We start from the raw sequence: 22,166 nt of genomic DNA on the forward strand, positions 1-22,166 counted from the left end.
CTGCATCCACACTCCTACCTTGAGGTAGGGCTCAGGCCCGAAGCACCTTTTATATCTTTACCTCCTATGGATGCGGCAAGACCAGCTAACTTCCTCCAGCATTTACTGTGTTTTTATCAGGGGGATCTGGGCCAGATGCAGGCAGGTGGAATGTGGAGGGTGATTGGGGGGGGGGGGGGGACATTTTGGTCAGCCTGGACAAGGACCTGTTTCTATCCTGTGTGTCTCAGCATAGAGAATTCAAGATAGGTTGCACGAAAGTCTTAGAGGGAAGTGGGGTCAGGAAATTGTGTTGTCAATACGGTTTTTGTTTAGGTCAGTAACATTTACAATATTGGCGGCTTCCATTTCTGATCTCTTCCAGTGAGCTGTCATGTAATGGGGATTTCTAGTGAAGCTCCACTCATATTAGAAAAGTAGTGCAAGGTACAGCGATGTGTCACCTCTGGATAATCCGTACAAAAGGATGAGACCGTGTTTTCATCACCAGATCTTCCAACTCGTGGTATTTTGCAAAAAGGGTCAAATTTCACCAGGTTTATAAAACTCACACTTAGAATATTGTGTTCAATTCTGGTCACCTCATTACAAGAAGGATGTGGAAGCTGTGGAGAGGGGGCAGAGGAGACTCAACAGGATGTTGCCTGGATTGGAACGCATCTTTATGAGGCAAGGTTGGTAGAGCTGGGACTTTTCTCTTTGGATGATGAGAGGAGACTTAATAGAGGTCTACAAGATTATGAGAGGCTTAGATAAAGTGGATGGCCAATACTTTTTTCCCAGGGCAGGAACAGCAAACACTAGAGGACATCTGTACAAAGTGAAGGGAAGGATGTTTAGGGAGTTGTGGGAGTCTGGTATGCCTTGCCAGGGGTGGTGGTGAAGGCTGGAACATTAAGGGCTTTAAGGGACTCTAAAACAAGCACATGGATGGAAGAGGGTTCTGAGCTAGGGAGGTTGTTTTTGGTAGGTCAGCAAAACATCATGGGCTGAAGGGCCTGTACTGTGCAGTAATGGTCTATCTTCTAGATTTTGGGAGACACATAAATTTTCCAAAGTGCCAATGCTGGAAGGTTAATTTGCCACCGTATATTGCCCCATGTTTGTGATGAGTGATAGAATCTCGGAGGAATCGGTGAGAATGAGTAGGATTTAAGATTGTTCGGTTCTTGATTAGCCAGGGCATCAAAGGTTATGTGGCGAAGGCAGGGCAGTGGAACTGAGTGGGGAAATGGATCAACTCATGATTGAATGACAGGGCAGACTCGATGGGCTGAATGGCCTATTTCTGCTCCTATATCTTATAGGGTAAATGGAGGCTTCATGGTCAGCATGGGTTCAATGGGCCAAATGCCCTGTTCTGCGCTGTCTGATTTTGTGAGCAGAGCTCGCGCTGACCCGATATCATTCTATAGTAACACTGAGTGCCATCTAAAGCTGCTGTGAAAGATGTTGTTCAACGTTAGACTGAATTTCAGGACTGAGCAGACATTTATTCGGAAAAACGTGTTAGTATTTGTGGCAATTAATTGCTTAGTTTAGACTCACTGGATTTGTAAAACTGCACTTTATGTACAAGTCAATTGATGAGTTTTTTGAAATTGTGGGCTGTAAATATTATATGACAATGAATTGTGTTTGATTTTGCTTCATTTCCGACCTCCTGCCTCCTTGCTCCTTCTCATCCTCCCAAAATCCTCTGTGTTGCTGCTTCCTGAAATAATCAATTTTCCCCTGCACTTCAATCACTCCTCATGTGGATGAGTTCCACAGTCTCCCACTCTGGTGGGAAGAAAGCCACTCCCGTGTTGTCAGGGGCTGCCTTGGAGGTTCCAACTGACTTAGCAGGATTTGGATTTGGTGTGGCTTGGCCAGAAATCATTTCCTCTCTAGTGTGTCCTTCAAGGCCTTAACTTTTCAAGTGCCTGTCCCAAAACCTTTTGAACATTGCTTTGTATCTGCTGCCACAACCTCCTCTACAGCCTGTTCCGAACACCCAACAACCTCTGTGTGGGAAAACACCCCTCAGATCTCCTCTGAATGTCTCTCCTCTCACCTGAAATCTGACATTAGCTGTGATGGGAACCACCAGTGAGGTGTTAGCCATGATAGGAAATACCAGTGAGAAGTTATCTGACGGGAAACACCAGGTGGGATGAGTGGGAAGGGAAGGTTGACAATCACTGCTCTAGACCCAATTGTTACTGAAATATTTTGCTTGAGAGAAATTGTCATTGGCCCATTTCCCTTGGAGTTATGAAACCGTCCACATAACGAGCCAATTAGGTATGATTAAAACAGAGGCTTTCAAACTTTTTCTTTCCACCACATCCCACCTTAAGCAATCTCTTACCAATCACAGAGTACCTATGCATAGGGATTACTTAAAGTGGGATGTGAGTGGAAAGAAAAACTGTGGTTGAGAACCACTGGTTTAGAGAGGGATATGGGCCAAAAGCAGGCAGTGGAACTAGTGTGGATGGGATATTTTGGTCAGCATGGGCAGGATGGGCTGACGACCCTGTTCCCACACTGGATGACTCCTTAACTCTTAGCTGTACCCCAACATTTTTCTTTACTCAGATCGTGAACCCCTTGCTCCTTCCAAAATTAGCAGCCAATGTGTTTGCTGCCTGTGCTCTTCCCCTCTCTCCCAAAAGCACTTTTTCAGTTTGGTTCGATTTTGTGAGTTAATAAATCTAAAATTGGATAACTGCATTAGTTTACTTCCATCCCGGGCAGTGGCAAGGTCAAGGGGATATTCCAGACAGAAGGGGTGGCGCCAGCTGTTCTGATTTTCCAGCGAGGGGCAGGCAGTAGGCAACAGTGTGTCTGGATTAAATGTTGCGGAGAGCTGGTGATGCCTTGGTGGAGCAGAGCGATGTTGGAGAGGGAGTGAGTGAGATGGTGTTGCGAGTAGGAGGAAAAGATCTGAGTGTAGGGGAGTTGGACAATTGGGGTACCAGGTCCAAAAACATTTGGGGATGGTAGGGGTTACATTCAGTGTGAGGGCCTTCTACTGCACTGTATGGTTTAAAAAAAATGTCTGTAGAAACCACGGTTGAAGTAAAAACACAGCTGGAGAAATTCAGCAGGTCAAACGGCGTCCCTTATATAGCAAAGATAAAGATACATCTCCAAAGTTACAGGCCTGAGCCCCTCATCAAGGTATGAGCCAAATGTCAGCAGGCGCCTAAACAAAATGGTGGGGGGAGGAGCACAGATCCAGAGGCAGGAGGTAATAGATGGATAAGGGTGGGAGGACACAGCAGCAAACAGGGGGAGGGGGGTAATGGCTCTGTTACATTGTCTTACAACCACATTGCCTTCCAACATTTTATTCAGACACCTGTCTACATTTTGCTCATACCTCAAGCTCGAAACATCGGCTTTGTATCTTTGCTATATAAAGCATGTTGGCTCACATCCTGCTGAGTTTCTCCAGCATTGTGTTATAAGGCAGGGCTTGGTGATATGAAGGGTTATCGACACGGGGTAAGGAGACGATGACAACCATAACTGTTATTCAAAAGGGCTAAATCAGTGGTTCTCAACTCTCCCCCCTCCCCAACCCACCCCAGCTATGCCATTGCTGGCAGGGATGCCTGGTCTTACTCTCTGAGTGTGGATTAAATATAAGACTAGTTTTAAGATAATGTGACTCAGAAACAAGAACAGGGTAGTCGACCTGATCGATGTTATTCAGAGCGATTTTGCCAAAATGGATTTCTCTTCTACTTTCTTGGCCCATCCTACTCTTCCTAGATTCCTTCCATCCAAAAATCCATCTTGGATTCTAACCATTCGGAATAACCAGGTAATGTCCCGATCTTCATTGGAAATGGAAAAATCTGTTGAAAGGTTGAGAATTCCTGCCTGGGATCGTCCAACCTTGACATTCTCTTGCCCTCATGATATCAACCTTGTTGGGGGCAGGACAGTACATTGTCTTGAGGTGAGAAATAGTGGAACCGCCAGAAAGGTCCAGCCCATTCCCATCAACTTTGTTCTGTCCTTATCCATCCAAAAACGACCCTTTGGCTGATTTGCAACTAAATCACAGTTATTGCACTTGCCCAGCAACAGAAACAAAATTAACTTCCAGTGCCTGACACTGGATGGAGAATATTTTAAATTCATTTCAAGATGTAGGCATTGTTGCAAGACCAATCTTTAATTGCCTGCCCAGAGTCTCCCTGAAACTGAGTGACTTTCCCAGGCAATTCAGGTCACAGATAGATACTGTAACCGAATCAACCACCTTGGGCTCAGACCTGAACTATATCTTTACCTCCTACGGACAATGTGAGACTTGCTGAGTTCCTCCACCGTTTCCATGTGTTTTTACAGCTACGTGAAGTTATGTATAAACAATGCAGAAGATGGCCTTCCCTACAGGACATAATGGAACACATTGTTCTACAACAATCCAGCAATCTCATGATTACTGATAGAAAAGCTTGTGTGCTGGGCCATGAAAGAAGAAAAATGAAAAGAGGAAAGTTTAGATCAGTGGTTTTCAACCTTTTTCTTTCCACTCACATACCACCTTAAGTTATCCCTATACCATCGGTGCTCTGTGATTAGTAAGGGATTGCTTTAGATGGAAAGAAAAGGTTGAAAACCACTGTTTTATTCGTTCCTAATTGATTTGTTATGTGCACGGTTTCATAACTCCAAAGGAAATGGGCCAAAGACAATTTTTCCGAAGCCAAATATTTCAGTAGCAATTAAGTCTAGAGCAGTGATTCTCAACCTTCCCTTCCCACTCACATACCACCTTAAGCAATCCCTTACTCATCACAGAGCACCGATGGCAGAGGGATTACTTGTGGTCTGTGAATGAAAAGAAAAAGGTTGAGAACCAGTGATTTAGGGTAGACATCAGGGGTAAGTTTTTTTTTACATTGAGTTGTGGGTGCCTGGAATTCATTACCAGGGATGGTGGGGTAGGTGGGAATATAGGGCTGTTTAAGAGACTCTTAGACAGCCACGTGGATGGAAGAAAAGTAGAAGTTTACAAGTTTGGAAGGGTTTAGTTTTTTTTTTAATAGGAATATATGGGATGGCACAACATCGAGGGCTGAAGGGCCTGCACTGTGCTGTAATGTTCTATGATATTAGCTCTGCATTCTGGATTTATTTAATTAACTACATTTAACTTCCCCAACTGCCACAAACATGTTCTGGGATAAATATACTTTTTTTTTTTACACACAGAGGGTGGTGGGTGAATGGAACGGTTGCTGGAGGAGGAGGTGGTGAAGGCAGGCACTATTGCTACGTTTAAGAAACATTTGGATGGACCCATGGATAGGATGGATTTTGAAGGGTATGGGCAGGTGAGACTTTCTAGTTGGCATGGGCCAGTTGAGCCAAAAGGTCTGTTTCCGCACTGAGTGATGACTCACTGACATCTCCATTAGAAGCCCAAGCATCAAGGTACTTAACCTGATCCCATTTTCCGCACGATTGGAATAACCTAGATTGCTGGGCATTATTCAGAGTCCAGAACCCCACCGGATGTCAGAAACACGGGGGTGCGTTTGGATCACGTGTTTGCATTAGGTACCTCTCCCTTCCACCACAGGACTAGATCTCCAGCCCTGCCTGTGACTGAAATCCCATTCCCTGCTTCATTGTGATCCTGAGTTAATGTTGTTGATTACCTTTGATGTATTCTCTAGATATTAAGATATCAAATTGTCAAGCTTGCGTTCTGAAGATTCCTGAAAGACCCTTAGCATATGATGTGAGAAATGTTGTACAGTTGTTGTATGTCCCTGTTCATTCTCATTTGTAAAACAAAATGATGCATTTATCATGGATGTGTTTTCATGTAATTCCTGTATGATCTGAGCTAAAGTGGATTGTCCAGTTATCTACTGACTTTCTGCAATAAAATAACACCAATAAACTGCCACAAAATCATTCGCAGGTGGTGGTTTGCTGGAAAGCTTAATGCAAACACTGGACAACAAAGATATTGCTTCCTGAACGTGGTTGGTGTAGCAGTTAGCGCAATGCCTTTACAGCGCCAGCGATCGGGACCAGGGTTCAAATCTTGCGCTGTCTGTAAGGAGTTTGTATGTTCACCCTGTGTCTGTGGGTTTTCTCTGGGCATCCGGTTTCCTCCCACCCTTCAAAATGTACCCAGGGTGTAGGGACTCGAAGTCCGAAACGTCCTGTTTCCGTGCTGTATGTCTAAATACAATAAAAAAATTTAAAAATTGTTGTCCTGTTCTAAAGTAAATGTGCGATTAAGGGTAAAGGTTCCATTGTTGTCATGTAATACTACATTTAGAATGTAACATACATGAAATTCTTTAATTTTTCCACTGTAAAAAAAAACAGAGTCGCCACTTTGTCCAGCGCCCCTCAAAAAAAATGAGGCCCCAGCGAGGAACAAACTCGCAACCCCTGGTTTAAAAGACCACTGCTCTAACCACGGAGCTATCAAATTAGTGTATCTGCCTAAATACTTCCACAACCTGCTGATAACTGAATTGTGTGGAATTCCTGTCTGGAGATTTTTTAAAAATTAGACGTACAGCACAGAAACAGGCCCTTCTGGCCTGTGCCGCCCAAATACACCAATTAACCTCCAAACCCCGAACTTTTTTAATAGTGGGAGGAAACCGGAGCACCCGGAGACAACTCGCGCAGACACAGAGAGAACATACAAACTCCTCACAGACAGCGCCGTATTCGAACCTGGGTGACGGGTGCTGTAATAGCACTGTGTAACCTCCATGGTAACCGTGCCACCCAACAATAATCATAAAAGAGTAGAATTCCGTACTGTGAGGATGCACCTTTAGTTGAGAGATTGCAGTAATATTGAAGTAACTGCAGATGCTAGGACCCTCTCTGACCACTCGTCTTTCTACCATCTGACTGTACCGTACCACAACCTGTGAAGCATCATTTCTCTGGACCACGATGCACACACGTACATACATGATACACACAGCGTAATAACCACATAGCTACAGTGAGCTAGCACTTAGAATAAATATATTGTATGTAAAATACTTTGGAATAATTTACTCGGTTACAGGATACTGATCTCACAGCCTGTGGGAAGAAGTGATTTCCCAGTCTGCCCGTCCTGATTTTGATGCTCCTGTACCTGCTTCCTGATGGAAGGCGCAGCAGCGACTGCACTCCCTGGGAAGACTGAAGTGGGCAAGGCAACCGGCCACCATTAGGTCAACCTGCTACAGGGTCATGGATACTGTGCGGGATGGAAAGGGTCCTCAGAAATTCCTTAAGCCACATTCCTGGTCAACAGGAAAGGGGGTTCCCCAGCAATCTTCTCTGCTGGACTCTGTACTCACCACCATCTGACCTAGAGATCAAGCCGGACACTCTCGTACTGACTGCAGTCCCGTTGAGGCTGAGAGCTTGTGCTTTGAAGGCAAAAGCCCATCTTCTATGAACAGTAAACCCTAATCTAAAGGCTTCACATAGTAGTAAAGCTCTTTTCCCATTTCCTATATTTTCTCTTTGATGCAGGTTCTAATCTCATGAGGTCATTATTTTGATTTGTATTCTCAGTCAATGCAACTTGAGAAGAAGTTACATTGGGTGACTTTTCATGAATAAGATTTCAGATGAAAGAGAGTTAAATGGAATGAAGTCAAGTTTATAGTCATCTAATTGTACAAGTACAACCTGATGAAACTGCGTTCTCCGGTCCTCGGTGCAAAACACGTAGACACACAACCAGACGTAACACACGTACAGGCAAACAATACACATGAAGGACAAGTATTTCATCGATACAAATAAACAAATATTGTTTCATGATTACGAGAGTCTCGGAGGGTGAGTGTGAGCAGTTCCTTTGGTCGTTCAGCGTCCTCACTGCCCGTGGGAAATAGCTGTTCCTCAGCCTGGTGGTGCTGGCTCTTATACTCCTGTATCTCTTCCCTGACGGGAGCAGCTGGAAGTGTGGGATGGAAGGGGTCCTCAATGATTTTGTGCAAAATCCTCGATCATCTCCTTCGTCTTGTCCACATTAAGACTCAGGTTGTTACTTTCACCGTTGCATGAGATTTTCCACCTCAGCTCCATAGTGAGACTCTTATCATTGCTGATGAGGCCGGCGAATGAATAATTACAACAGGGTTACTTTTTATCTAGGGAAAATAAAAAACTTCCCATTCTGCCATCACCCACTCGTTGTTGTCAAAACAAACTGACCTTAAACCACCACATGTAAACAAACAATGCAGTGTCACTGAATGGGACAGCAGGGAATCAGGCCATTTGGCCAGATCATCCATGCTGAGTGATGGAGGCCCAGCAATCTCTTTCCCAGCCTCCCTCAGAAACCTGGGATAAATCCAATCTGGTCCTGGGAACTTACTTATGCCAGCTCAGGCATCAATTACCTCCTCTGCTGGAGGGGCTGGTTATTTTAACTGGAGAAACTACAGGGGTCCATGCCCAAGATGGCGGTGCCTGTGTTTGGCAGCAGACCACGTGTGTCATGGGATACGGGGGATCAGCAGACTGGCACAGGGCACCTGAGTGGGTGAACATCCCTCTCGAAGGAGAGGCCAGGGGAGGACCCTACAGGGACAGAGACCAGGGCACCAGGACCAGCATTAGCTCAGGGGCCAAAGGACTCACACCAGGCTGTGGGGTGCTGGTGTCTAGTTCATGTGAACCTGGTATCGGGCCAGGATCCGCGAGAGAGCCGATGGCAAGCAGGGCTCCCGAAGAGTCTTGGGCGCTGACAGCTTCCTGATTGCACTGGGGGGTGGGGTGTTGGGGAACGGGGAGCTTGGAGTCACCACTGGAAAGGACGGGAGGCCATGCAGCAGCAGAGGTTGCGAGAGTGCAAGAGAAGAATCCACAGACACTCAATGCCCTTTCTCTCAGTAGTGAGGGCTCTTGGCTAGTGGCACCACCTCTCTGTGTGTCTTTACAGCAGGGGAAAATTAACAAATTTTGTGCTTGTGTCGTGGTAACCACCGGCCTACTGCAGGGGGCAACCTCTGTACCTGCAGGAGTGTAAGGGGACAGGACAACACCTGGCCGGCTGTCAATCAGTCGGCCTGAATGGATCAAGCCCCACCTGGTTGGGTGTCAATCACCATCGGGGATATAAGCCTGCACCGGCCTCCCGAAGTCTCACTCAGAGTTACTGCAGGTACAGCCAGCCTGGTTCTGTGGAAGTCTTTGTGGATTAAAGCCTGTTGTACACTCTTTACCTTGTGTGTGTCTGATTCTGGCTAACATTGCACCACAGCTTGACTATAAAAGAATCTTGAATCTTTTTTTAAAATTTAGACATAGAGCACGGTAACAGGCCCTTTTGTAATTCGAGTGCCCAAGAATGAAGGCAACAAACCTAGCCCAGTCCAGCGCAGAGATCTACATGAGCCACTGCCTCAAGGTTACAGCCAATATCATAAAGGACCCCTGTTCACAACATCTTCTCACTGCTACCTTCGGGAAAAAGGTACAGAAGCCTGATGACCAGCTTCTCTAAGTTCAAGAACAGCTTCTTTCCACAGATTTTTGGCTTTTGGACTGCCTCTCCATTGGTGAGATTGTAGAGTATCCACCTGGCACTTCCTCTCTGTCTGCAGCTCCAAGCCACAACTCCTGGTGACCAGCCATTTCAATTCTCCTCACCAATCCCACATCAATATGTCTGTTTGTGGCCTCATCTATTGCCAAGATGAAGCCAGAGGTAAACTTTTAAAAATTTTTTTAATTTTTCACACTATAAACCATATTGACCAAGATACATACATTTTTCTTCTTAAATATATACAGTGCTGTTTTTTTCCCCCTTTTTCCTCCCTCCCTTCCCTCCCTCCCTTCCCCATTTATTTGAAGTTCAATCTATAAGATACATTAAACCTGTCAAACAATGTTGTCACTCAATAAAAATAAACAAGAAATTTTACTTAGTCAGTTCTTTTCGTTGTCTTCTCCTTCTGTCATTTTAGGTGGTGGAAGTCCACAGTAGGATTTCTCTATTGTGTTTCATGTATGGCTCCCATATTTGTTTGAATATTGTAATGTTATTTCTTAAATTATATGTTATTTTTTCTAATGGAATACATTTATTCATTTCTATATACCATTGTTGTATTCTCAAGTTGTCTTCTAATTTCCAGGTTGACATAATACATTTTTTTGCTACAGCTAGGGCTATCATAACAAATCTTTTTTGTGCTCCATCCCAATCAAGTCCAAATTCTTTGTTTCTTATATTACTTAGGAGGAAGATCTCTGGGTTTTTTGGTATATTGCTTTTTGTGATTTTATTTAATATCTGGTTTAGATCTTCCCAAAATTTTTCCACTTTCTCACGTCCAAATTGCATGAATTGCTGTTCCCGTTTCCTTTTTACAGCGAAAACATCTGTCTGTTACTGTTGGGTCCCATTTATTTAACTTTTGAGGTGTGATGTATAGCCTGTGTATCCAGTTATATTGTATCATGCGTAACCTCGTGTTTATTGTATTTCTCATAGTTCCAGAGCATAGCTTCTCCCATGTTTCATTCTTTATCTTTATGTTTAGATCTTTTTCCCATTTTTGTTTAGGTTTACCGTTTGTTTCCTCGTTCTCCTTTTCTTGCAGTTTGATGTACATGTTTGTTGCAAATTTTTTAATTATCACTGTGTCTGTAATCACATAGCCAGAGGTAAACTTGAGGAATAACGCATCATATTCTCCCTGGTCCGTCTTAATACCAACACCTGGACGTTCCCGATGTTAGGTCACTCCCACCTCCCTCCGGATCCATCTCTCCTTTATGTGCTCCCATTCCCACTTTTCTCTCTAACCTCATGGTTAGTGCAATACCTTTACACTGCCATTGATCGGAACCGGGGTTTGAATCCTGCACTGTTTGTAAAGAGTTTGTACGTTCTCCCTGTGTCTGCATGAGATTTCCTCAGGAGCTCCAAGCTCCTCTCACCGTTCAAAATATGCCAGGGGTTGTAGGTTTATTGGGTGAAATTGGGCAGCATGGGCTAGAAGGGCCTGTTTCCATGCTGTATATCTAAAAACAATTTTAATTATAAATTTAAAAAACTTCCCAACAGCACACTCCTGCAGTCTCTCCCTCTACCTGACTCAACACCCTTCCCACCTTCACCTCAGCCTCTCCCCAGATTTCCCTCTCCCTTTCTATTTTCCCTATCTCCCCTTTCCTCTTTAAGGCATCCTGGCCCTTCCGTTGACTCTCTCTCTCTCTCTCTCTCTCTCTCTCTCCACAGATGCTGCCTGACCCTCTGAGTCTTTCTCTCTTCTTGATGTCCACTCCCTCCAGCGATGTCCCCTGGACAATGTGGGATTGGCGACGGAGCATCGGGAATATTCGTTTGTAAAAATGTCAATGCCTTTCTAATTTTATGAAAATAAATGCACAATGACCCATGTCAGGTTCACACACAGAACTATTGTCGATGCTTAGCATCGTCCATTGTCTCTTTTGTCCATTGCTACCAGATTTAAAGTTGAATAATGCACCTGCCTTTCCACGGGTAATTGTGGTGTCCATGGTGACCTCTCCTCCAACGGCCACCGTTGGTGAGGTGACAAACTCAGTTCTCCGGGAAGGGACTTCTTTCTGAGCAACTGCTGATCTCTTTGTAGAGGCTGGCCGCACGGTAACCGATGGTCCCGTGGCAACTGCTGGTCCCGTGGCAACCACCGGTTCCCTGGCAACTGTTGGTGCTTTTGAAGAGTGAGAAGATGTAAAAGACTGCATTAGCCAAAATAAATATTTAGGGTGGAAATATATCCATTAACAATTAAAATAGATGCCTTCTCTACAAGTCCCTCACGCTCACAGGGCTTCCCAAAGTACAAACAATGAAGTTGTGAAGTATCGTGGCAAATCTAAAGTGGGGAATATCATTTTTCCCTGGCCATCTCCCATTGACACGGGTCAAAGTACTAGAGAGGTTCCTTCATCAACATTCCAGAGGAAAACTGGCTCTGGGTTGAACCTCCCATCTGGCTCGCTATTACAGCGACCGGGACCGTGAATCCAGTGCTGTATGTAAGGACTTTATATGTTATCCCCTGTGTCTGCGCAGGGTTCCTGAAGGGGCTCCAGTTTCCTCCCACCCTTCAAAATATATGGGAATTGTAGGTTAATTGGGATAGTTGAGCAGTACAGGCTCATGGGTCAGAAGGGCCTGCTACCAGGACGTCTAAGTTTTTTTTAAATAACCCCTTGAGGGACCAGAGAGTGCAAGAAATCATTTCAAGATACAATACAGATGACATCATGCCATCTTTCCCCAGAGCCAATGGATCTCCATCACAGAGAAACACAAAAGTCTGCAGATGCAGTGATTGTAGAAAAAAACACAATGTGGAGAAATGCTGGAGGAACCCATCACATTCTCAATCTGGATAAGTGTGAGGTGATGCATTTTGGTAGGTCAAACTTGAAGTCAGAGGACATGGTTAATGGTCTGATACCAAGTGTGGAAGAACAGAGGGACCTTGGGGTCCAAATCTTTTAAGTTTGCTGTGCAGGTTGATAGGACAGTTAAGAAGGTCACAGGGCTTCATTAATCAGGGGATTGAGTTCACAAGTCATGAGGTGATGTTGCAGCTCTATAAATCTCTGGTGAGACCACACTTAGAATATTGTGTTCTCTTCTGGTCACCTCGTTACAGGAAGGATGTGGAAGCTGTGGAGAGGGTTGTAATAATATGGATTGTATATAGTCATTGGCTGGTAAAGGCATGGGCTGGCCCGCCCCTTGATGACACTCTCCCCTGGACTCCTCCCCTGTGACCTAGGCCATAAAGTCGAGCCACCTCTCCCTTACCTGCACTTCCGAAGCTTGGATCCGGGCCAGCTCAAGTCTTCTGTACAATAAAGCCTATCGTTCCCCTCGGTCCTTGTGGTTATTGGGGCAACTGGTAATGCCCATCAAGGGTGCAGAGGAGATTTACCAGGATGTTGACTGGATTGGAAAATATGTCTAATGAAGCAAGGTTAGCAGAACTAGGGCTTTTCTCCTGGGAGTGAAGAAGGGGACTTAACAGAGGTCTACAAGATTATAAGAGGCATGGATAAGGTAGACAGGCAGCACCTCTATCTCCAGGCAGAAATAGCAAGCGTTAGAGGACGTCAGTACAAAGTGAAGGGAGGGAAGTTTAGGGGAGAAGTCAGGGGCAAGTTTTTTTACCACAGAGAGTTGTAGGTGCATGGAATGCCTTGTTAGGGGTGCTGGTGGAGGCTGAAACAATAGGGATGTTTAAGAGACTCTTAGATAGACACATGAATGAAAGAAAAATAGAGGGCTACGAGGTAGGGAGGGTTTTGGTTTATTTTGGTAGGTATATATGGGTCAGCACCACATTGTGGGCTGAAGGGCCTGTACTGTGCTGTAATATTCTATGTCCTATGTTCAAGCTGCTCATAGCAGTGTCCCATGATTAGATGCATCCATTGGCTGGATCACCAACCACATCTTAAGGAAGAGGCTCAGAGGGATAGCAGGGGAATGGTGAACCTTTGGAATTTATTACCACAGACGGGTGTGAGGGCAAGTCGTTGGGTGTAGCTACAGGTAAGGCAGAGATTGATAGGTCTCTGAATAGTCAGGGTATCAAAGGTAATGGGGAGTGGGGCTGTGGGAGAATGGATCAGCTCGTAATGGGGTGACAGTGCAGACTCCACAGGCCAAATGGCCTACTTCTGCTCATCTATCTTATGCCTAACTCCAGATTTTCTTACCCTGGGAGTATCTTCAGTCAATCGTGGGGCGTCAGACCAGCTCTTCGAAGCTGTGAAAATATCAAAGGATTCAATCAGTGAGTTTATTTCAGACAAGAAGTGCATGTGGAGGGCTGAGGGTGGAAGGGGAACCAGGGGCAATGCCTCCACCAACCCAATGATCGTTGACCATCTCAAGGTCACATGTGTTCGTCTGTCCATATACAACCATTTCAAATCCAACCACTCCTACCAAACCTTATAAACTCACACCCCTTTCATAGCAAAATAATAACTAAAAACATACAAAACTATTTATTATATACATTATTTAAAATATTGAACCAAAGTAAAATGATTTCTTGCAGGGTAATTCAACTTCCCCCTTTCTTCCTCCAGTCCCCAGATCAATCAGTGGGATCTCAGAATCTGGGCTCAATCTAATTTGCAGCAGTCCCAGGATCAATGTCGGAGGGGATCTCAGTCTCAATGGTCAGACGAGGAGTCCAGAGAACTTCTAAATCCATCAATAGGTTCGACCTTCTGCCTTCAACACTGCTCACGGAGGTCTTGGGTTTATGGGTGCTTAAACCACTGGACACACGCTGGTCTAATGGAAAGTTTACTAGTGAGGTTCAAGCCAGTCATTTTACAGTAGAGAGAAGGGGGAAGGAGGGGAAGGGGAGATGGGAAATAGAGGGTAAGAGGAGAGGGTAAGGGGAGAGGAACAGGGAGAGTGAATAGAGAGAGGATAAGGTATGGGACAAGAGGGGAGAAGGGTGAAGAAGGAGGGGGGAGAGGAAGAAAGGGAGAAGAGGATAAAGGGGAGAAGAGAGGTGGGAAAGAGAATGAGGGAAAAAGGTGGAGAGAGCTAGATCAGTGAGAGAGAAAGAGGAGAGGGGAAGAGAGAGAGGGAAAGGAGAGTAAGAAATAAGAGGAGACAGACAGGAAGACAGAGTCAGGAAGAATGAGAGTAAGAGAAAGTTTGATTAAAGCATTGTGGAGGTTTGTGCGCCTGCTCTGTGCTGAATATCGGCAGGTAACAGGGGAGTAACAGTTGGTTGTAAAACGAGTTACAATTAGCTGTTGAATGACCTTTCACTATCTGCAGGGCGATCAGGAGGGAGCACAGTTGTTGCTGTTTTTAAAATGGTTAAACTTTGCTGTGAATTGGCTGACATGTCTGTGAAGTGCTGGTGGTTATGGTCACAAGAAAAGTTCGGAAATGCTGGGGATGGATGGGTTAGAATTGACAGTCAAGCTGGTTATGTTGGCCGGGAGTGAATACACCGGAGGCCGGGAGCGAATACACCAGTGGCCAGGGCAAATATCTGTTTGTGGTTGAGGATGCAGATAGTTGTACACTGCGGCTGTGTTGGGGTGGGGTAGTTAAGAGTTGCCAGTTAGCGCAAGGCCTTTACAGTGCCAGTGATCGGGACCGGGGTTCAGATTCCATGCAGTTTATAAGGCGTTTGTACATTCTCCCCGTGTCTGTGTGTGTTTTCCCTGGGGACTCCAGTTTCCTCCCACCGTTTGAAATGTACCAGGGTGTAGGTTAATTGGGCTGCACAGGCTCATGGGCTGAAATGGCTTGTATAACTACATTTTAAATTTTAGAGTGATGTCAGAATCTTCAGGAAAGACCAGTTGTTTCACTACTTTGACAACAACCTGAAACACCTTGTCTCGGTTCATCCCTATCAGCGCGGGACTCTAATTTACGGCCTGCTTCCAGGGACTTGCACAGAGTCAGACATCCAGAACTGCTGGAAGACCTTCAACTCAGTTAAAGACGCCCTTTGGTCTGCCCAAAACCTGTTGGTCTTTCACCCCACGGAGATGCTGGTGAGGGAATGCACATTCCAGGCTGCAGGAGTATGTGCCGAGGGATGCTCTGGGGCTTGGCACAGCCAACGCAAGGGCACTGTGGGGAAGGACAACAGTCTAGAGTCTTTCCATTACCAGGCACTGAGGGGCTGAGACCAAGAAGAAGCCCCTTAAACAACAGAGGGGGTGTAATGACAAAGTGTCGCATTGGTGGAAATAATGGAAACAGAGCACTCAACAACATACAATGATGGGTGAATCCACGGATAGAAAGCTGAGAGGGTGAAAAGACTCTACGGATTTCATTTTTGTTAATAACATACTTTTGAAAAAAGATGGCATGTCGAAGTTCGGAATTGTATACCACTTGAAAAAATTACACGTACACATTCCTTTATCCGGCCATCTAAAATCCGGAAAGCTCCAAAATCCAGCAAGTGGAGAGAGAGACGGCAGCGCGAGTTGGGCGAGTAGGGGGGGAGACTGGCAGCGCGAGTCAGGCGGGCGAGAGACCGGCAGAGCGAGGCGGGCGGGCAAGAGACCGGCAGAGCGAGGCGGGCGGGCAAGAGACCGGCAGAGCGAGGCGGGCAGGCGAGGGGGGGGGGGGGGGGAGACCGGCAGCGCCAGTTGGGCGGGGGACGGGGGGGTGGTAGGAGACGGCAGGGCGACTGGAAGGTGGTGGGGTGGATACAGCAGCACAATTATGGTGGGCTTAAATCTGGCTTTCCGAAATCCGGAAAAATCGAAATTCGGAACACACTGTCCCCCAAGAGTTCCGGATAAAGGATCGTGTACCTGTACTTATAATTTAAGAGAAAAATATTATATATTTTGGAAGATATTGAGCCCTTATTTACACAATATGGGTATTAATAAATTGAGGCTCTGATGTTCCCTTTCTCCTTAAGGTCTCAGTATATAAAAAATGTTTAAGTAACAGGTTTCTCTGTTAAGGGTCTCTTGTCCCTTTCTTACTCTCTTCTTCTTTTCTTTCGTTGTAGGGAGATAGAATGGGGAAGGGGGGTGTATTTTTTATTCTTAGTTAATTTTGTGCCTATCTCTTTAAGAGAACTATTATTTGTAGTGTTACCATAGTGACTATGATATAATATCTGCCCAGACTAAGCACTTGCTCTTTTTCTACAAGATGTGAAGGAAGCATGAGCACGAGAAATTTTTCTTTAAATTTTGTATCTCTTGAAATTTTTTTACCTCTGTTTTATAGCAATCTTTAGTTAATGCATTTTTAATGACAACATTTAAGTTATTAGAGTGTAAAGAACTCTCTTTATACAGTAAATGCTTTGCTATTCACCATTATGAAAGTCTCGTGGCGAAGCTCTGCAAAATTAATATCTGTTCTCTCAATGAATTATAACTACATAAAGTAACAGCCACAGAGTTTGATTTGTTGGATTAAAGAGATCAAAATTTGAAATATTGCAGTCATGCTTTGGAAGACTTTGAAATTAGGGTATATTAGAATAAGGAAAGTGTCATCTTCAGGGAGGTTTTCTTATATTTTCTTTTTATATGCCTATTGAATTGAATTATTTTTCATTATGTGCTTTATTTGCGTAGTTTTAAATCTATAATTAAAATTTATTTTTAAAAGTCTACTTTTGAAAGAAAATCTGTCTGATCACTCTCACATAGATACTTACCTTTACATCTGAAGTAGATGAGAACACATATCAAGACCGTTGCTAATAACCCAATAACTCCACACAAGCTCCAACTCAGCACAGCCTTGCCTTTGGGCAAGTTACAGTTGTCTGCGTCTTCAAAGAAACAAAAATGCAATTATCACCCAGGCAGAGAGATGTAACTGGAGACAGATCCTGCTGACCATCTGCTGCAGGAACTCAGATGCAGCTCGACCAGCAGTATACACAAAAATGCTGGAGAAACTCAGCAATCACGCAGCCTTCTTATGTAGCAAAGATAAAGACACATTACTAACGTTTCGGGCCTGAGCACTTGCTACATAAAGAACCCTGCCTAACTTGCTGAGTTTCTCCAGCATTTTTATATGAACTACCATTCTAGCGCCTGCGGATTTTCTGGTTTAACTCCTCCAGCGGGTTGCTGGTTGGCTCCCAGTTCCAGCATCTGCCCTCTTCTGTGTGTTTATAGATCCCACTGCTCTGTGTGCAGTGCACTGGAATGTTCCTCTATTACGTGATCAGAGTTTTGTTAGAACTCCATCCACCTATTCGGCAGGAGCTCAAGAGTTTCCAATTGAGGTGAGGAAGGAGAGAACATACAGAATTCCTCAGCATCACCATTTGCAACTTTAAACACAGGAGGACTCTGGAAGAACAAAGACCGGTGGTTCTCAACCTTTTATTTTCCACTCCCATACCACTTTAAATAATCCCATCAGAGCACCCATGGGAGTGGAAAATAAAAGATTGTAGAGAGTTACCAAAGAATACAACAGGATGTAGATCAGTCACGGATATGTGCAGAGATGTGGCAGATGGCGTTTAATCCGGACAAGTGTGAGGTGTTGCATTCTGGAAGGCCAAATATAAAGGGGACATATATATGGTCAATGGCAGGGCTCTGTAAAGTATTGATGCACAGAGGGATCTGGGGCTCCAGATCCATTTAAGATCTCTTATTTGTGCACTTTATTGATTTTCTTTTTTTTTTAAAATCCTCTCTGAATTGCACAGTCAGTTTGTTTACATTTGTTATCTGTTCACAGTTCTTTGTTTGTTTACGTTTTATGCTGTGTACAGTATTTTTTGCACTACCAATAAGTGGTAATTCTGCCTGTCCTGCAGCGTTGTATGTGATGTCATTTATGTACTCTGACAATAAATCTGAAATCCATAGCTCATTGAAAGTGGCCGCACAAGTAGAAGGCACATGGTATGCATGGCTTCATTGGGTGGGGTATTGAGTATAACAGTAGGGAGGTCATGTGGCAACGATATAAAACTTGTTTAGGCTGCACTTAGAATACTGTTGTGCAGTTCTGGTCGGCCCCATTGCAGGAAGTGACATGGAGGCTTTGGAAAGGGTGCATAAGGATGTGGCCTGGATTAGAGGGTGTGAGTTATGAGGAGAGTATTGACAGACATGGGTCATTTTCTCGGGAGCGTCGGAGGCTGAGGGGAGACCTGATCATGGGGTGTAAAATCATGAGCGGCGTTAATGGAGTGGGACAGTCAGATTCCTCTCCCCAGGGCAAAAGTGTCTTGCACACAAGGTTTAAGGTGAGGGGAAGTAAGTTTAAGGGAGATTGGGGGGCAAATAATTTACACAGAGCATGGTGGGTGCCTGGAATGGGCTGCCAGGGGAAGAAGAGACAACATTACTGTTTAAGTGGCTTCCAGACAGACACCGGGTGTGTTTGATTTCAACATCATGTTCAGCACAGACACATGGGTTTAAGGGCCTGTTCTTGTGTGTTCTCCATTTCTGGTGGGTGAATTACATTGTCCATGTCCCGTGTACAAGGTGCAAATTGCAACCACTCGGTTTCATTTTGGAAAAGACTCCTGATTTTGATACTGCCATCACTGGACACCTGGATTCTTCTCATCAGTAACCACTACTCACTTTCTGTCACAAAATTTGCAACTTTTGTGTCCTTGGTTTTGCATTGGCAAATTAGCATCCTTCCTCGATCATGGCTGATGTTACACTTGATGTTGAAACTCCTTGTTTGTCCTTGGGTATGCATGGTTCTATTGGCAGGTAGCTCATCCCACACTACCTGCATATGGTTTCCTGTCAATCTAGTAACAAGACAATTGGATCCCACTTTTGTCCTTTCATTCTTATTTTCAGAAGCTCCTGAAATATAAATAAGCAATCACTTTTTTTTTTGCAAACACGTTTGTGCAATTGTTTTATGGTCAGAACATGGAAATCTACAGACTCTGAGGTCAACCTCTATGCACCAACGTGCTGGAGAAACTAATGGCGGGTTATGCAGCATCCATAGGAAGTCAAGGGGAACTAACGTTTTGGGCCTGGGCCCTTCATCAGGTAGAAGCAACAATGGGCAGAGTTGAGGGGAGGGAAGGAACCCAATGAAGCAAAAGTGTTTGCAGATTCGTTGCCTGAGAAAATGAGATGAGAATTGGGAGATGTCTGAAGAGAGAGAGAGGAAGCGGAAAGATTGCAGTTGGGGAGATGTAAAAAATGATACAAGTCTAGGAGAAGAGAAAATATTAGGGAGGACAATAGATCTGTGTAGTTGAGTAGATTTGAGGGACAAGAGATAGTATAATTTCGGGGAGTTAGGTGAAAGTATGTGCCTGGCCTAGTGGGCGGGTGTGGTTTTTGATCACAACTCCTACAGATCAGGGAGATCAGGCGTGTAACGACACATTGCTAATAATGTACGCCTTTGTGGGGGGGGGGTAGGGTTTCTGTCTCTTTCTTTGTTTCCTTTTTTTTTCTCTTTAATACACCTAAATTTAACAATTATGAAATATTTAATTAGTATTTTGGATGTGGGAGGAGTGGAGATGGAAAGTTGGACGGTTATTGGATTTTATGAAAGATTAGATGGCTGATCTATTGAATTTTATTAGTATTAATATTAATGGGATTCAGAATCAAATAAAGCAGAAAAAATTATTAGTTTTATATAAAAAAAATTAAAAGACAGCTTTTTTGATGGAAAAGGAACATCAGAAATTAAAAAGAGATTGGGTGGAGACAGTAGGAGCATCATCTTTTAATCTAAGGCTAGAGATACAGTAATATTAATTAATAAAAATTTACCAGTTAAAATATTGGATATTAATATAGATGCAGTGTGAAGATACGTTATGGTAAATTTCCAGATTTATTCAGAACAATGCACCTTAATGAATGTATATGCATCAAATGTAGATGATGGCAAATTTATGCAAGATGTTTTAATGAATTTATCAAATGCCAAGGGAAATGCCATATTGGGAGGGGACTTTAATTTTGCTTTAAACCCTAAATTAGATAGATTGGGAGATAGAATGGTGAAAAGTAAGGTAGCAAAAATGGTAATAGATTTGATGAAAGATATAGATTTAGTGGATATTTGGATAAAAATACACCCAAATGAAAGATTACTCTTTTATTCTTTTCGATTCAAAACATATTCACAGATAGATAAGTTTTTAATTTCTGCACAATTTCAATACAGAGTGGAATCTATTTCTTCCTTTACTTTGAATCATTCTTTACCTGATCATTGGTATAGTAAAGGTATAAGGTATATGGAGAATAAAAGATTGATTTTTAGGATGTTTTTCTTAACTTTTGATCAATTAAAAGATAAATATAATACGATTTTTGCACATTATCAATTAAAAATGTATTTGAAAAAGAGACTGGGAGCAGATTTGAGACTCCCTAAATAAAGTCAATTTGAAGATATAATAACAAATACATTTGTTAAGAAATTTATTACTAATATGTATATAAAATTACAAGAGACTGTAAAGACAAAAGATTTATATAAATCAAAAAAGCAATGGGAGAAAGATTTAAATATTCAAATTCAGGAGGAGGTTTGGTCAAAATTATGTAATGAAAGTGTTACGAATACAGTAAATGTTAGGTATCAAATGGTTCAATATAATTTTTTAAATCAATTGTATTAGAGGTTAAGCAGACTTCATCCTAATTATTCAAATAAGTGTTTTCGACGTGCGAAAGAAATAGGGACTTTTTGCATTCAGTGTGGTCTTGTGAAAAAGTGGAAAGGTTTTAGAGTTTATTATTAGGGCAAATTATGAAGAGAAAGGTACCAAAGGATCCAATAATATTTTTACTTGGGGATATTTATGAAAAGGATATAAAATTGAAATTGGATAAATAACAAGAAAGATTTTTAAGTGTTGCAATAGCAACTGCAAAGAAACGTCTAGTGAAATCATGGAAAAATGATAGAGAAGTGTTATTAAGTAGATGGTATAATGAGATCCGAAATTAGATACCTTTGGGAAAAAATTATGTATAGTTAAAGGAATCGAGTGGATTTTTTTTTTTTTTTTTTTTTTTTTTTTTTTTTTTTTAACACACTATTTGGAAACCATATATGGATTTTATGAATAATTTTCCATCCACCTATCTTATCCACTCCTCAATCAGTGATTTTAATAATATTATTAATGGCTGTATATTTAATAATAATTAATGACTGTATAGGCTGGTATTATTGTATATTAAATGGTAGCTGTTTCTTTTCTTTCTTTTTCTTACTTTTGGGAGTGAGGAGAGTTGGGGAGAAAAAATATAAAAATATTTTTTGTATCATTGGATATGGATATCTGATTAATGTTTTAATCATTGGGTTTTTTTTCTATAATTATACAAATAGTGACATAAAATGTTCAAAAAAAAATTGGGTGAATTCCCCATCCAGACTCTTCGTTCCGTTTCACTAATTTCAAGTGGGGTCAACGTTGGTCCCCATCTTTCTCTTAAGAACAATCTAAGCTGGAGAAAATAGAAGAAGATCCCATTGGATCTTGTGTTTTAGTTGTTCGAAGGACAAAAGAGTTCCTTCCGTATAGCAGTCTTTAATACATCTTATATGCCTTTGGTAGAAATTAATTCGAACGCGTGTGAAGCAATGCAAATGGAAGGCACAGTGGTCAGATTGGTTAGTGGGT

At 43.1% G+C, this 22,166-nt stretch overlaps 1 protein-coding gene across 2 annotated transcripts in view; it reads right to left on the reverse strand.

Annotated features, from left to right (window-relative positions):
* LOC138748382 (uncharacterized) overlaps positions 1–22,166 on the reverse strand; it is a 63,403-nt gene that overhangs the window by 15,138 nt on the left and 26,099 nt on the right. Inside the window, exons 4-7 of one of the 2 annotated variants that reach the window (XM_069908481.1) lie at positions 19,117–19,353; positions 17,208–17,324; positions 13,738–13,787; positions 11,505–11,711 (exon numbers count right to left, since the gene is read on the reverse strand). In XM_069908481.1, the coding sequence (XP_069764582.1) occupies positions 11,505–11,711; positions 13,738–13,787; positions 17,208–17,324; positions 19,117–19,353 (611 nt within the window). The remainder of the gene's footprint in view (positions 1–11,504; positions 11,712–13,737; positions 13,788–17,207; positions 17,325–19,116; positions 19,354–22,166) is intronic. The other variant, XM_069908482.1, reaches the window with a different exon arrangement.

This window comes from Narcine bancroftii, chromosome 13 (genome assembly GCF_036971445.1).
Source record: "Narcine bancroftii isolate sNarBan1 chromosome 13, sNarBan1.hap1, whole genome shotgun sequence".
Lineage (NCBI taxonomy): Eukaryota > Metazoa > Chordata > Chondrichthyes > Torpediniformes > Narcinidae > Narcine > Narcine bancroftii.